Source organism: Schistocerca cancellata, chromosome 6 (assembly GCF_023864275.1).
Source record: "Schistocerca cancellata isolate TAMUIC-IGC-003103 chromosome 6, iqSchCanc2.1, whole genome shotgun sequence".
Lineage (NCBI taxonomy): Eukaryota > Metazoa > Arthropoda > Insecta > Orthoptera > Acrididae > Schistocerca > Schistocerca cancellata.
In genome coordinates, this window is record NC_064631.1 from 386,890,168 (window position 1) to 386,906,515 (window position 16,348).

General features: G+C 40.4%; 1 protein-coding gene across 1 annotated transcript in view; it reads right to left on the reverse strand.

The window, feature by feature from the left end:
• Positions 1-16,348, reverse strand: part of LOC126088343 (Down syndrome cell adhesion molecule-like protein Dscam2) — an 802,978-nt gene that overhangs the window by 107,181 nt on the left and 679,449 nt on the right. Inside the window, exon 24 of the mRNA XM_049906478.1 lies at positions 7,074-7,361. Coding sequence (XP_049762435.1) covers positions 7,074-7,361 — 288 coding nt within the window. The remainder of the gene's footprint in view (positions 1-7,073; positions 7,362-16,348) is intronic.

The following is a 16,348-nucleotide window of genomic DNA, read 5'->3' on the forward strand; positions in this document are numbered from 1 at the left end:
ATATTTTTTCATCGGGACCATGCTGGCCGTCATACCTGGCAGATATCCTAAAGATTTTGTTTTTTCAGTATTAGTTTTGATCTGAGATTGATCTGGTAAGTGCCCCCTGATCTGGGATTCTGCACAACTTTTCCATTTGCCAGTCCGTTTTCTTCATTCCTCTTTCTTCTCCTACAATCCTTTGCCCAAATAAGAAGCCACTGGGCCAGAAAGCTTGCATATTTCCATAATTACTATATTTGTTTTCTGCTGCCACTGCTTAGTGGTAAATTTTTATCCATCCAATTTATTAGAACAACAAAAATAATCAATAACTGACAGTACAATGTAATGATAATATAACGTAAACTATCTATCCAGTTATATTAGAAATTGTACTTGTTTATTTGTAAATAATTGTTTTGTAAGAAAGGATGCACTGCTGTGTATATGTTTCTAATTGTTAAAAAACTACAAAAACATTTTCAAGTAGTCATACAACTACTGAAATTTTGAAAGTAGTGATTCTGTTAGTGACATATCAAACAAACTGCATACCTAATGTCAGTGCACAATAATGCCTGTGGATAAATGAATGAACAGTGTTTACTGTGGTGTTTATTTTCTATTTTTAATGTTGAAATTTTCCATTTGTCATGTTTATTTTCTATTTTGAATGTGCTATTTACTCTGATGCTTGTCTCGTATTTGAATTTTGATATACGAGCTGTTGTTCTGTTGTAGGTATCATGTGTATTTGCATATCTACATCCATATTCTGCAAACCACTGCAAAGTGCATGGTAGAGGGTACTTCCCATTGTACCAGTTATAAGGGTTACTCCCCTTCCATGTGTGGAGTACAGGTAGAATGATTGTTTAAATGTCTCCATATGAGCTGCAATTAACATAGTCTTGTCTTCACAGTCCCTATGGGGACAATATGTAGGAGGGTTGTAGTATATTCTTAGGTTGATGATTTAGAGCTGGTTCTTGGAACATTCTAAGCACGCTTTCTTGGGACAGTTTGCATCTATATTCAAGTGTCTCCCAGTTCAGTTTCTTCAGCATCTCTGTGACTCTGTGACACTCTATCACAGGTCGGACAAACCTGTGGCAATTGTACTGTCCTTTTATGTATATGTTTAATATCCCCTATTAGTACTGTCTGGCAGAGGTTCCACACAATTGAGCAGTATTCGAGAATGGGCTACATAGTGATTTGTAAGCAATCTCCTTTGTAGACTGATTGCATTTCCCTAATATTCTACCATTGAACTGAACTATGCGGCCTGCTTACCAATGATTGAGTCTGAGTGATCATTCCTTTTTGTATCCCTACAAACTGTAACACCCATGTAATTGTATGAGGTGACTGATTCCAATTGTGACTTATTGATGCTGTTATCGTAAGACAGTACATGTTTTTTCTATTGTGATGTGCACAAATTCTAGATTTCTATACATTTAAAGCAAATTGACAATCTTTGCACCACTTTGAAATCTTGTCAAGTTCAGACTGAATATTTGTGCATCTTTTTTTAGACAGCACTTGATTATAGATAACTGCAACATCTGTGAAAAGTCTGAGGTTATATTAAGATTGGCTGCAAGTTATTAATATACAACATGAACAGCAAGGATCTCAACATGCTTTCTTGGGAGACAGCCAAAGTTACTCCTACATCTAATACAATTCGCCATTCAAGATAACATGCTGTGCTATCCTTACCAAGAAATCCCTCATCCAGTATCAAATTTACCTTGATATCCCATATGACTGTGCTTTTTATAATGGTATGATACTGAGCCTGATGCTTTTCAGAAATTGAAGAATACTGTGTCTACATGACTGCCTTAATCCATGGCTTTCAAGATATTATGTGAGCAAATTTAGAGTTGGGTTTCACATAATTAATGTTTTTGGAATCCATGCTGGTTGGCATGGTTGAGGTCATTCTGTTTGCGATATATCTTTACATAGGAACTACAACACATGGATGTAAAGGACATTGGGCAGCAGTTCTGTGAATAATTCTGCTATACTTCTCATAAACAGGTGTGACCTCTGCTTTTATTCCAACAGCTGAGCAAGAATTTTTTTTTTTTTTTTAATTCAGCCACAAATCTGGTATAGAACATGAAAGATATTATGTTGCACCCTGGGGCTGTTCAGTTTTAGCAATTCCAGATATTTCTCAACTTCACAGAAACTAATATTGATATCAGTCACCTTTTCAGCAGAATGAGAATTAAATTGGAGCAGTACCCCTGGATTTCCATTTTTAAAGGAACAATTGAAATCTGAGTTCATCATTTCTGCTTCTGCTTTGCTACCTTCATTTTTAGTCCCTGGCTTATCCATGGGTGTCTGGTCACTGACTTTAGTACCACTAACAGCCTTTACACATGTCCAGAATTTCTTTGGATTTTCCTAGAGATCCTTCAGTAATATTCTGCTACAGGTTTCACACATTGCCCTCTTGACAGCCAAACATGTTTCACTCAGCAGTTCTCTGCTTATAGGCCTACACTTTGTTTTATACCCCTTGTATTGATTTAGAATGAGATTTTTCCTTATTTGGTAAATTGTACATCTACATCTACATTTATACTCCGCAAGCCACCCAACGGTGTGTGGCGGAGGGCACTTTACGTGCCACTGTCATTACCTCCCTCACCTGTTCCAGTCGCGTATGGTTCGCGGGAAAAACGACTGTCTGAAAGCCTCCGTGTGCGCTCTAATCTCTCTAATTTTACATTCGTGATCTCCTTGGGAGGTATAAGTAGGGGGAAGCAATATATTCGATACCTCATCCAGAAACGCACCCTCTCGAAACCTGGCGAGCAAGCTACACCGCGATGCAGAGCGCCTCTCTTGCAGAGTCTGCCACTTGAGTTTGTTAAACATCTCCGTAACGCTATCACGGTTACCAAATAACCCTGTGACGAAATGCGCCGCTCTTCTTTGGATCTTCTCTATCTCCTCCGTCAACCCGATCTGGTATGGATCCCACACTGATGAGCAATACTCAAGTATACGTCGAACGAGTGTTTTGTAAGCCACCTCCTTTGTTGATAGACTACATTTTCTAAGGACTCTCCCAATGAATCTCAAGCTGGTACCCACCTTACCAACAATTAATTTTATATGATCATTCCAATTCAAATCGTTCCGCACGCATACTCCCAGATATTTTACAGAAGTAACTGCTACCAGTGTTTGTTCCGCTATCAGATAATCATACAATAAAGGATCCTTCTTTCTATGTATTCGCAATACATTACATTTGTCTATGTTAAGGGTCAGTTGCCACTCCCTGCACCAAGTGCCTATCCGCTGCAGATCTTCCTGCATTTCGCTACAATTTTCTAATGCTGCAACTTCTCTGTATATTACAGCATCATCCGCGAAAAGCCGCATGGAACTTCCGACATTATCTACTAGGTCATTTATATATATTGTGAAAAGCAATGGTCCCATAACACTTCCCTGTGGCACGCCAGAGGTTTCTTTAACGTCTGTAGACGTCTCTCCATTGATAACAACATGCTGTGTTCTGTTTGCTAAAAACTCTTCAATCCAGCCACACAGCTGGTCTGATATTCCGTAGGCTCTTACTTTGTTTACCAGGGGACAGTGTGGAACTGTATCGAACGCCTTCCGGAAGTCAAGAAAAATAGCATCTACCTGGGAGCCTGTATCTAATATCTTCTGGGTCTCATGAACAAATAAAGCAAGTTGGGTCTCACACGATCGCTGTTTCCAGAATCCATGTTGATTCCTACATAGTAGATTCTGGATTTCCAAAAACAACATGATACTCGAGCAAAAAACATGTTCTAAAATTCTACAACAGATCGATGTCAGAGATACAGGTCTATAGTTCTGCGCATCTGCTCGACGACCCTTCTTGAAGACTGGGACTACCTGTGCTCTTTTCCAATCATTTGGAACCTTCCGTTCCTCTAGAGACTTGTGGTACACGGCTGTTAGAAGGGGGGCAAGTTCTTTCGCGTACTCTGTGTAGAATCGAATTGGTATCCCATCAGGTCCAGTGGACTTTCCTCTGTTGAGTGATTCCAGTTGCTTTTCTATTCCTTGGACACTTATTTTGATGTCAGCCATTTTTTCGTTTGTGCGAGGATTTAGAGAAGGAACTGCAGTGTGGTCCTTCTCTGTGAAACAGCTTTGGAAAAAGGTGTTTAATATTTCAGCTTTATGCGTGTCATCCTCTGTTTCAATGCCTTCATCATCCCGGAGTGTCTGGATATGCTGTTTCGAGACACTTACTGATTTAACATAAGACCAGAACTTCCTAGGATTTTCTGTCAAGTCGGTACATAGAATTTTACTTTCGAATTCACTGAACGCTTCACGCATAGCCCTCCTTACGCTAACTTTGACATCGTTTAGCTTCTGTTTGTCTGAGAGGTTTTGGCTGCGTTTAAACTTGGAGTGAAGCTGTCTTTGCTTTCGCAGTAGTTTCCTAACTTTGTTGTTGTACCACGGTGGGTTTTTCCCGTCCCTCACAGTTTTACTCGGCACGTACCTGTCTAAAACACATTTTACGATTGCCTTGAACTTTTTCCATAAACACTCAACATTGTCAGTGTCGGAACAGAAATTTTCGTTTTGATCTGTTAGGTAGTCTGAAATCTGCCTTCTATTACTCTTACTAAACAGATAAACCTTCCTCCCTTTTTTTATATTCCTATTAACTTCCATATTCAGGGATGCTGCAACGGCCTTATGATCACTGATTCCCTGTTCTGCACATACAGAGTCGAAAAGTTTGGGTCTGTTTGTTATCAGTAGGTCCAAGATGTTATCTCCACGAGTCGGTTCTCTGTTTAATTGCTCGAGGTAATTTTCAGATAGTGCACTAGGTATAATGTCACTCGATGCTCTGTCCCTACCACCTGTCCTAAACATCTGAGTGTCCCATTCTATATCTGGTAAATTGAAATCTCCACCTAAGACTATAACATGCTGAGAAAATTTATGTGAAATGTATTCCAAATTTTCTCTCAGTTGTTCTGCCACTAATGCTGCTGAGTTGGGAGGTCAGTAAAAGGAGCCAATTATTAACCTAGCTCGGTTGTTGAGTGTAACCTCCACCCATAATAATTCACAGGAACTATCCACTTCAACTTCACTACAGGATAAACTACTACTAACAGCGACAAACACTCCACCACCGGTTGCATGCAATCTATCCTTTCTAAACACCGTCTGTGCCTTTGTAAAAATTTCAGCAGAATTTATCTCTGGCTTCAGCCAGCTTTCTGTACCTATAACGATTTCAGCTTCGGTGGTTTCTATCAGCGCTTGAAGTTCCGGTACTTTACCAACGCAGCTTCGACAGTTTATAATTACAATACTGATTGCTGCTTGGTCCCCGCATGTCCTGACTTTGCCCCGCACCCGTTGAGGCTGTTGCCCTTTCTGTACTTGCCCAAGGCCATCTAACCTAAAAAACTGCCCAGCCCACGCCACGCAACCCCTGCTACCCGTGTAGCCGCTTGTTGCGTGTAGTGGACTCCTGACCTATCCAGCGGAACCCGAAAGCCCACCACCCTATGGCGCAAGTCGAGGAATCTGCAGCCCACACGGTCGCAGAACCGTCTCAGCCTCTGATTCAGACCCTCCACTCGGCTCTGTACCAAAGGTCCGCAGTCAGTCCTGTCGACGATGCTGCAGATGGTGAGCTCTGCTTTCATCCCGCTAGCGAGACTGGCAGTCTTCACCAAATCAGATAGCCGCCGGAAGCCAGAGAGGATTTCCTCCAATCCATAGCGACACACATCATTGGTGCCGACATGAGCGACCACCTGCAGATGGGTGCACCCTGTACCCTTCATGGTACAGGGTGGTTTTGTAAGCTTTGTTACATTCATCAAGTCAGTTACACACCCTAGGCTACACTTTTTGTTAACCAAGCCAAAAAATGTAGTTTTAAGGACACAAGGTATTCAGTTTTAGTCTTGCCAGTCAGCATTATAAACAGAAATTTGAAAGTGATGAAAAAAATCTATTAACGTGATCAGAGATGTTTTCTGTGCATAGGAATTGTTGTAGATGACATCAAATCTAATGACCCCCCCTCCCCCTCCCCATATCCATGGGATTTATTCATTTTTAATTTACATTTCAGTCAACAGAATGGGGCTCTAAATAATTTTTTGCATATATTTTCTACCTTTATTTCAGAACTCATTGTATACCTTGGATATCATCATATGAGGGTGAACTTTAAGAACATTGAACCAAAAAGGTAGAACCAATACTCAAATTAGTAAAAAAAAAAAAAAAAAAAAAAAGAGAGAAATAAATAAATAAATGTACTTTTCATATAATGTTGAATATGCTTACCATTTGAATATCAAAGTAATGTATCTTAAATGGATAACGACTATCAATTGTTTGAGGTATATTAAGTTTTGTGTACTTCTTGTCAAATTTAGTTCCTGAAGCATGACACAATTTGAAACTCAATGAATTGTAGATGTGGTATCAAAAAGTGGTAATTTCTGAATTTTAACATCCATTGGATAAAATTACTGCAGGAACCCATGCCCCCTGCCTATCAGCTGGTGACAAAAGATAACAACAGAAGATCATAAAACACTGGACTGGATAGGTGGATGGAGAAGATAATAAGGGAATGATTTAAATAAGAAAATGCTGTACCAGTTGCTTTTTCATGTATAGCACAACATAACTTTTATTAGTGTGTATAATTGTGAACTCCCACAGATCTTGAAAACAGTAATAAGCTCATGAAGTACTTTGTGCTGTGCATGAAAAATGCAATTGGTGCAATATTTTATTATTTAAATCATTATTAACACAGTTGCAAGATTTTGTAAAACATTGTTTGTGATGGATAAAACTGAGAATAAGGGAGAATAATACGAATATGTCACCAGTGAAAGCTACTGCAACTGCAAGTCAGGTTAATGACAGGTCACATATAGGAAGATTATCAACAGTAACTACCACTTTCTATGTGCCTTTGTTGGGGCCACTTATTCTTCTTAATATTTTCTTTGCAACTCTGTAACCATTTATCACTAACAGTTGACACTTACCTCCTGTTTTTGCCCTTGTAGCAAACATAAATTCATGTTGACGAGAACCTGCATCATTATGAGCTGTTGCTCGAATAGCGTACCAAGTAGCAGGTGTAAGATCAGGGATTACCAGCTCTTCTTGCTGGATGTTGTTTGAAACAAGAGTCCAAGACTTTTGATCTTTTGCACGATATTCCACCACAAAATACTGTAATGGACACCCACCACTTGGCCAGGAATCCAAAAACAGTATTACTGATGTCGAATTTACGGATAATAAATCTTCTTGATTTGGAATTTTTGGAGCTGCAACATAAAAGACATATAAATTGCCACCATCTTTTGAAAAAATGTTCAGGAAATTAAATTAATCTCATAGTATGAGAATTATCTCTCTAATGTAATCCACCATTCATGACTAAATGGGCATGGGGTGAAACTACTTAGGGAAGTGGCAATGACCCCACACTAAATTTTCTGGTAATTAATTTCAGTCATATGTTTGCTGTCTCATCACTACAGCCTGGATTGTTATGTAATGTCAACACACAAAATATACAATATTTGTGTGATGAAAATGGGTAAAATTTGTAATAAAATGTGTAATATTGAAAATCTTATTAAATATTTAACATAAAACAATAATTTCAAACCAAAATCAACTTCTGAATTACATTATAGCCTACTGTGTTACCTTAATATACAGTTAAAACTACCAGAAGCACAAAAACTATATTAAGAAGGTACATTTTACATTACTTTATTTTGAATGTAATTTTTTGTCAATCTTCCAGCTTGTTTTATGCCACCCACCATGAATTCCTTTCCTGTGCCAACTCATCTTAGATAGCACTTGCACATTTTGACCTCAGTTGTTTGCTGGATATATTCCAATCTCTGCCTTCCCCTACAGTTTTTATCCCCTACCACTACTTTAACTAACACATAAATCATTCCCTGACGTTACAAAAATGTGCTATCATTCTGTCCCTTCTTTTTGTCAGTGCTTTGCAAACATTCCTCTCATCAATGATTCTGCAGGGAACCTCTTCTTATCCACCCACCTAATTTTCAGCATCCTTCTGTAGCACCACATCTGAAATGCTTTGATTCTTTTCTGTTCTAGTTTTCCCACAGTCGATGATTCACTTCCACATAATCCCATGCCCCAAATGTACATTCTCAGAAATTTGTTCCCCAAATTAAGTCCAAGGTTTGATACTGGTATACTTCTTTATGCAAAGAATCCCTCTTTACCTGTGATAGTCTGCTTCTTATAGCCTATTTGCTTTGTTTGTCCCTCATGTGTAATTTTGTTTCTGAGGTAGAAGAATTCTTCACTTCATCTACTTTTGATGTTAAGTTTATCACTGATCTCATTTCTGCTACTTCTCATTACTTTTGTTTTTCATCAGTTTACTCTCAATCCATAATTTGTGCTCAGAAGATTTCATTACATTCAACAGATCCTGGAAATCTTCCTCACTTTCACTGAGGATAGCAATGTCATCACACTGAATTTTAATTCCACTCCTGAAACTTTCTTTTACTTCTGTCATTGCTTCTTTGATGTATTTATTGAATAGCAGTTGTGAAAGACTGAATCCACATCTTATACCAATTTTAATCTGAGTATTTTATTTTTGTCTGTCATTCTTATTTTTACCACATTAATAAAAGACAGTTAATTTCAGTTACATCTGTTTTTTTAAAATGTCCACATTCACTGAAGTTACTAAGATACCCTACTTTGCTTTTCATTCTGAAGTCCAGTATTCTGAAGACCAGTGAATAACTTGGTACTTCTCCAAATCTCCACTCATGGAATGTCACTGATGAGAAAGAACGTTTCTTTGGCAGAAAAATGATCTCTCCAAATCACAGGACATTGATAGTGCATTTAAGAAGAGGAGAGTTTCCTGGAGAGTGCCTTCTTCTCCAGCACTGAAGATATTGCAGACAGTATCAGAAGTTGTATAGCCTGGATTTAATGTCTAAACAATGTCAGTCTTATTCATTATCCATAGCCCAGTGTCCACATCTTGTGTTAGTTGGCTTGCATTTGACATTCGCAACAAATTTTAAAGATGTCTGCAAAGCCAATCTGATAGGTTCTAATCCTTTAATGCTGCTGGCAAGGAATCTGGAGATGCTCTGGATGCACACCACAGCATTTTTAGTTTTAGCTTCAGTGAAAGCGTTTTGTTGTTCTTATACAGAAACTAAAGATTCCTTTGGAAGTGAACCAGTCACAGATTTAACAACTTCAAAATGTTCATTAAAAAGTGACATTGTCATTCCAGGTACCCCATCTCATTAGGACAGGATCAGACAATAATACTATTTTTGGCAGCTATTTTCTGTAGAGTGACAAATTGCACAAGGCTTTGAGAAACTGTTCTTGGGTGTATGAAATTATTATATACTTCTGTGTAACTGCCATGCACTTCAGTCATAAATAGCAGTGGGTCAGGCAGGGGAAGTGTGTTAAATGCAGACAGAATATGCATAGAGTGGTTGCCATGCTGTCTTTACATTTAGAGGTAGGCTCCAATAGGTGGTGCACCAGATGACATGCCATGCACACTAGTCTTGTGACCCAATGCAGGTGACCTTTGTTAGCTGGCCCACACAGCTGCCATTGGCAGCCTATTTGGATTGTTGCACACTGATAGTGGTGCAGTGCATATCCAGGTGTTGCATGCAAGGTTGTAGCACCTGTCTCCTCTTGGGATAAAGGCACTCCTCTGATGTGGACATTGGGATGACTAATGATACATCCTTGATTTCTGTGGCAGGTACTGCAGGTGTTGATGGTAGTGGCAGGAGATTCCGGGATGGAAGTGATGTGTCTGCAGACATGTGCAGCACTTGCCCTCATGAAGTACCATAAAGGAGCACTGGCAATAAGGGTGCTGGCAACATTTTGATGTCTGGATCCTCAATGTGGTGGAACAGTGCCAATAGTGACAGTGCCGGGGACACTAGTCATGAAGGACCTGATGGCGCTGGTCCAGCTGGCAACAGAACTGCATGCATCAGGGCATAGGAGCCCAGAGGAGAGACAGGGGTGGGTCTGCCCCTGCAGCAGGACTATCTTCACAACTGGTTCAGGTACTGAGGGAGGAGGCAAGGGCAGCGGCAGTGGCATCAGACCTGCGGACCTCCTCATGGTGCGAGGATGCAGTTAATCATGGTGGTGTGCTATCAGGCCTTTATTGGTGCATGCCATACAGAGGCAGTGGCCACAGCAGCTGTGGATTGTAGGCAGGATCCGCTTTGGTAGATGGCCAAAACCCCAAGCCCAGATCACTGAGTCAGGAGTGAATTATATAGAGGGCCATGCTGATAGATGTTGGTGATGCAGAATGAGCTAGAGCAGGAGGGCACATGATTGGTGGCTGTGAAGCATCTCAGCTGGACTCCAATCCCCCTAGTAGTGTGTAAACCTGTAGGAACTCAAGAAGTACATCAAGGTGTCATCCATGGTAGTCAACAACATACTGTTTCATTTGAAGTGTGAATGAGCATAAGAGACATTCTGCTTGCTGTTAGATTGTGGGAGGTATGGAGGAGCAATCACATGGTGCAGAAATCATGGAAGGTCTGAGGCACAAATCATGGGCTGTTATCCATTAGAAGTGCATAAGGCAATACTTCAATAAAAAACAGTTGTGAGAGGGCCTGAGCCACAGCCATGGTTGACGTAGAACAACAGTGGATAATGTGTGGAAATTTAGAGAAAGCATCGACAACAAGCAACCATTAAAAACTGAGGAATGGTCCTGCAAAATTGGCATGGTGTTTCCAAGGATGCAGCAGTGTGGACCATGGAGAGCGCGTTACCCAAAGCACCACCTGTTGCATAGCACACAGAGACCAGACTGCAACAAGATGCACAATATCACCATTGATGCCAAGCCAAAATGTATCACCTAGCCAATGACTTGGTTTGAGAGAACCCCCAGTGTCCCAGATGTTCTTGCTGAAGCACATCCAGCTGAAGGGTGTGTGGGATTGTGCCACTCAGCAATAGTGCATCCACAGCTAAGAGAACAGCACCACTGAACACTGATAGGTGGTGGCAGAGGGCAGAATAATTAAATAAAAGATCAGAAGCCCTGCCCAGAGACCTGTCCAGCCAAACATGCTGAATAAGATGAACAACTTGGCGCAGAAATGGATTCGTAGCAACAACAGCTATGATCCTGAAGCCCACCATAGGAAGCCTTTCCACTGTATGTTGCATTTCAGCATCTAGCAAAACCAAATGAACTCATCCTGATCAAAAGTAGGATCTGTCCCCATTGTAAACCAGGACAGTGTGTCAGTGTTGGCATGCTGCTTGGTAGACTGAAAATGTATTTCGCAGTTGTAATTCTCATGAGACAAAAACAAGGCCCAACACTGGATTCCACATGCAGCCTTGTTGGGCAAAGAATCAGAAGGATTAACCAACGAAATCAAGGGTTTGTGGTCCATACTGAGGTGGAACTTAGACACACATGAGAATACGTGAAACTTCTTGAGGGTGTTAACGATAGCAAGCACTTCATTTTCAACTTGGGAATAGTGCTGCTGAGTGGAGTTGAGTGCTTTTGAGGCATAAGCTATCAGACATTCAGAACCATCTTCATAAGAGTATGCAAGAATAGTCCCAAGGCCATACTGAGAGGCACCTGGAGGAAGACCATATGGTGGCCAGGATGGAAGGTAGCCAAACAGGGAGTAGAATATAATTTAGATTTCAAAAACAGGAACACTCACTTACAGACTGGCATTCACTGAAAAGGAACATACTTATGGAGCAATTTCTTGACAGGATGGGCCCATGTGGCCACACCTGGAATGAATTTATGATAGCAGGCAATTTTCCTGCAAACTCTTAAAATTCTTTGACATTGGAAAGGTGAGGCAGATCTGTGACAGTGGCGTTGGCAGCATGCAAGAAATCTCATACCCAAACATGCAGTGGATGGGTGCAGAAAGTGTGACTTGGCCTAGGTGCACTTCAACACAACAGTATTCAAAACTATGAACAAGTCCATAGATGTATCGGTAATGAAAATGTCATTGAGATAGTTGATGCAATCTGTAATGACATTATCAGTTGTTTCAGAAACTTGTGAAAAATTGCAGATGCACTAGCTACACTGAACAGAAGACACTGATATTGGTACAGTCCAAAGGGCATGTTAATCACTAGCAGGCTTTCCGAATCCTTATCTAATGGAACCTCTAAATAGGCTTCAGATAAATCAGTTTTACAGAAAAATTGGTACCCAGTGAGTTTGGCCAATAATTCATCCTGATGGGGCAAAGGACAGGTGCCAATGATAGACTGTGAGTTAGCAGAAACTTTAAAGTCACCACAGAGGCAAAGCTGACAATTCAGTTTTTTAACAGGAGATAAACCGCTCACATGATGCAATAGGTTGTACAACCTCTACAAAGGCAACCTGTCCAATTCTGGTTTCACGTGATCATGCTAGACCACTGGAACAGGGCATGCACAGAAAAAATGTGGCCAGGCCACAGGTTTCAGAATAATGTGAGCCATTAAGTTAGTGGCACAACCTAACTCATCAGAAAAAAGAGTCGAGAACTCAGAACACAGAGAATCTAACTGCTGGTGAGGGACCTGGTCGAAAATGAGGTGCACAGCATCCGCAGTGGAAAAACCAAAACCATTGAAAGCATCCAGATGAAACAAATTGTTGATGGCAGCATCACCCACCAAAGAACAGTCAAGAAATGAACCACATATTTATACACAGTAGGAGCCATAAATTGCTCAAAATTGGAATATGCTGCTTGTAGCTCACCAAACATTGAGTAACTGGAGACAATGCTGGAGATCCCAACTCCATATGTCTGTGAGTCATAGCTGCACCCATGTCCACTTGTAGTCAGAGCACTTTGTCCACCACTCACTTCAATGAACAGTTGGTTATTATGCGGCCCTGCCACAATGCACAGAACAGTATGGGCAATACGGGAGCACTGAGCACTACTGCTGCTGCTGCTGCTGCTGTTGTTGTTGTTGCTGGTGGTGGTGTTTGGCATGTTTCTGTCCAGTCTGGTGTGGAGACCATGTTTGCATGGCTGCCACTTTGTCCTCCCCTCCCAAAAAGGCTAGTGGCCACCTGACAACCAGGAACAGGAGCCACAGCAGTGATGTCACCCCAAGCCTCAATCTGATCATCAGTAGTAAGAGATACCTCAAAAGATTGAGCAGTATTTATTTTTATTTCAGCCAAAGATGGATTCTCTCACTGTAGTGCACATTGATGCACTTCTTGGCTGGGAGCTAACTGAATAATGGTGTCTTGGACCATAGAATGAGCACAGGAATCATGATGAGTATCAGTAACAAACTGACATTTGTGACTGAGGCCATGGAGTTTGGCAGTCCAGGCTTGGTAGGACTGGTGGGGCTGTTTATGACATCGACAGAACTTGACATATGCTGCAATGACATGTTTGCACTTATGGTGCTAAATGGACAACAAAGTACACGTTTAGTCAAACAAAAGTGATTTTAGTTCCTGGAGTGGGGCTAACTGGCACAGCAACTGGTAAATTCAAGGCAAAATCCAAGAAAGTAACAAAGCCTTACACATGTTTTCATCAGTGACACCAAAACTGAGAAAGTGTTGCTGAAGCCACTTCACATAAGGCTCTCAGTTTTCAGCTGCACCAGCATAAAGGGAAAAGGGTGGTGAGTTCACCACCAGTGTAGAAGCCTGTGTAGTCAGAGTAGTTGAAAAATTTATGATATAAACTGCAAGAGCTTGCTGCTACCCAAGGAGAGATTTGAGCATTGCCCCCATGGACAGCACAGATGGAATGACCAAATAGACTGAGCACACAGAAGTGAACACCACACTCATCACCAATTGTGTCATAATGCTAGACACAACCAACAGTCTGGCCTCCAAGAACAAGAGTTTATTTATCTATATTCAAGTAAGCAGCAAACTTAGAAACAGTAAAAAAGCAGTAGAATACAATTTGAAAAGGAGCACTGGCTGTGATGTCTTTATATAGAAGAGGGCTTCGGTAGGCTGTGTGGCAATGATATGCAGTGTATACAATTATTGTGATCCACTGCAGGTAGCCTCTGGTATCTGGCCTGCGCAGCTACCATAGGCAGACTATTTGAAGAGTAGTGCATCAGTGGCCTGGTGCCGTGGCGCATATCCATGTGTTGCGTACAGGGTCATAGCAGAAAACAAATATTGCACAGAATTACTGTTGGCTTATGCGTGCCAATTTAGCGCACCTAAAAGATAGAGACAATTTTATTTTACACAAGTAAAAAAGTTTTAAAAAAATGTATGGACATATACAAAATAATAATTTACTTGATGTTGTAGGGTTCCTGCCTCAGCAGCCAAGAGACAGTGGTCGTGTGTGTGAGATGTGTTTGCAGAATGTGTGTATGTATGTTGTCTAATTCAGAAGAAGGCTATTTGGCCAAAAGCTTGCTTGTTTAGCAGTCTTTTGTTTGCCTGACTGAGACTCAATATTTCTTCTATATGGTGAGTAGCAATCTATCCTTTTCAAAATATTGTCATTATTCCATCCTGGATTTGCTGACAGGCACAACAAAAAGACTGTTACTCATGCAGCTGTTGGCCACAGCCTGCCTCAGCAAAGAAAACATTCACACTTTCACATCTCCTGCTCACTTGGCTGACACAACTGGCAGCTCCCACCAGTCAGAGCTGCTGCTGGTGGCAGCCCAGTGTGTGTGAGATGTGCTTGCTTGTGTGAAAGTATGTATGTTTTCTTTGCTGAGCAAGGCTTTGGCTGACAGCTGCTTGGGTAACAGTCATTTTGTTGTGCCTGTCTGCATCTCAACATGTCATCTTTATGGTGAGAAGCAATCTGTCCTGTTTCTTACATTTTTGTTATTCCTATGTGGAGTCATTGTTTAATATTTATATATAAGTGGAATGGACAAAGCTACTGATTTCATGGATCAAAACGTTCTTATTGACAAGCTAAAGTGTTATGGCATTAACAGTATTTGTCTTCAATATTAGTAAGCATTTGGCCACATTGCCCGACAGTGTCATAGGAATGAAACTAAGCTCAGAATCAAGGAGTGTAACATCAGGGTTCATCTTCACACTGGACTCACATACATGATCTTCCAATAATATTAAGGATCCTTAAAAAACTGTGATGTTTGCTGATGATTTAATCATAATGATCAGACACAGCTCTGATGATAGATCAACATGCCTCCAAATGTTTCACACAAACACTTCAACTCATAATGCCACAAAGATTCATATTATGCAATTAAAAACAAGCAGAAATGCAGAAACAACCTGCTAATGACAGATTATTAGCAGTACAGCTGGATGATAAGCTAAAATGGATTCTACACACAGCTATAATGTAATCTAGATGCTTAGTTTAGCATGTTTTACTCTTGGAGTATCTGTCCTAAGTGCAAGCCTGTTGGCCTATTTTGCATATTTTCATTCCTTGCTTCCTTGTGGAAGAATAAATAAAGCATTTATTCAGCAGTATTTATTCATTAGTAAAGTAGATAACCACAAGTCTTGCATAGGTCTTTGTAAGGAATATAGAATTCTTACACTCACTTCCCTTATTGGTTGTTTGTTATTAATAACAAGAATCAGTTTCAGCTGAACTGTGATATACACAGTAGTAATATAAAACACAGAATTATGTAGAGGTAAGTAGTATCAAGGTTTAATGGCCAGTTGCTAATGTCGTCATTAGAGGCAGAGCAAAAGCCGGAATTGGAGCAAGACAGAGAATCAGCCATGCCCTTTCTAGCTTAACAAATAAAGAATGACAGAAATTTCATAATACCAATTTTTTTTCAGTGTAATACCCTTGTACACTAATACATTTGTGGGCGCACTCAGATAACTTCTGCAAACTATCCAAATAAAAGATTTTCATTTTCAAGTCCAAGCAAGCATTCACAGCATCAATCACTGCATCATCATTGCCAAATCGTTATCCTTTGAAGTATTTTTTAATGTTTGGGAAAAGAAAAAAGTCAGATGTAGCCAATCTGGAGAATATGGCAGATGACTTAAGAATTTAAACCCACAGTCATGCAGTGTTTCCAGTGTTGTCACAGCTCTGTGTGCTGGTGTGTTGTCCTGATGCAAAAGAACTCCAAGCACCAATTTTCTGCCCCATTTTTTCTTTATCTTCCTCTCAAACAGTGCAGGAGGATGCAATCAAATGATGCATTGATAGTTATGCCCTTTTGCAAGTAATCCACCATAATTACCTCT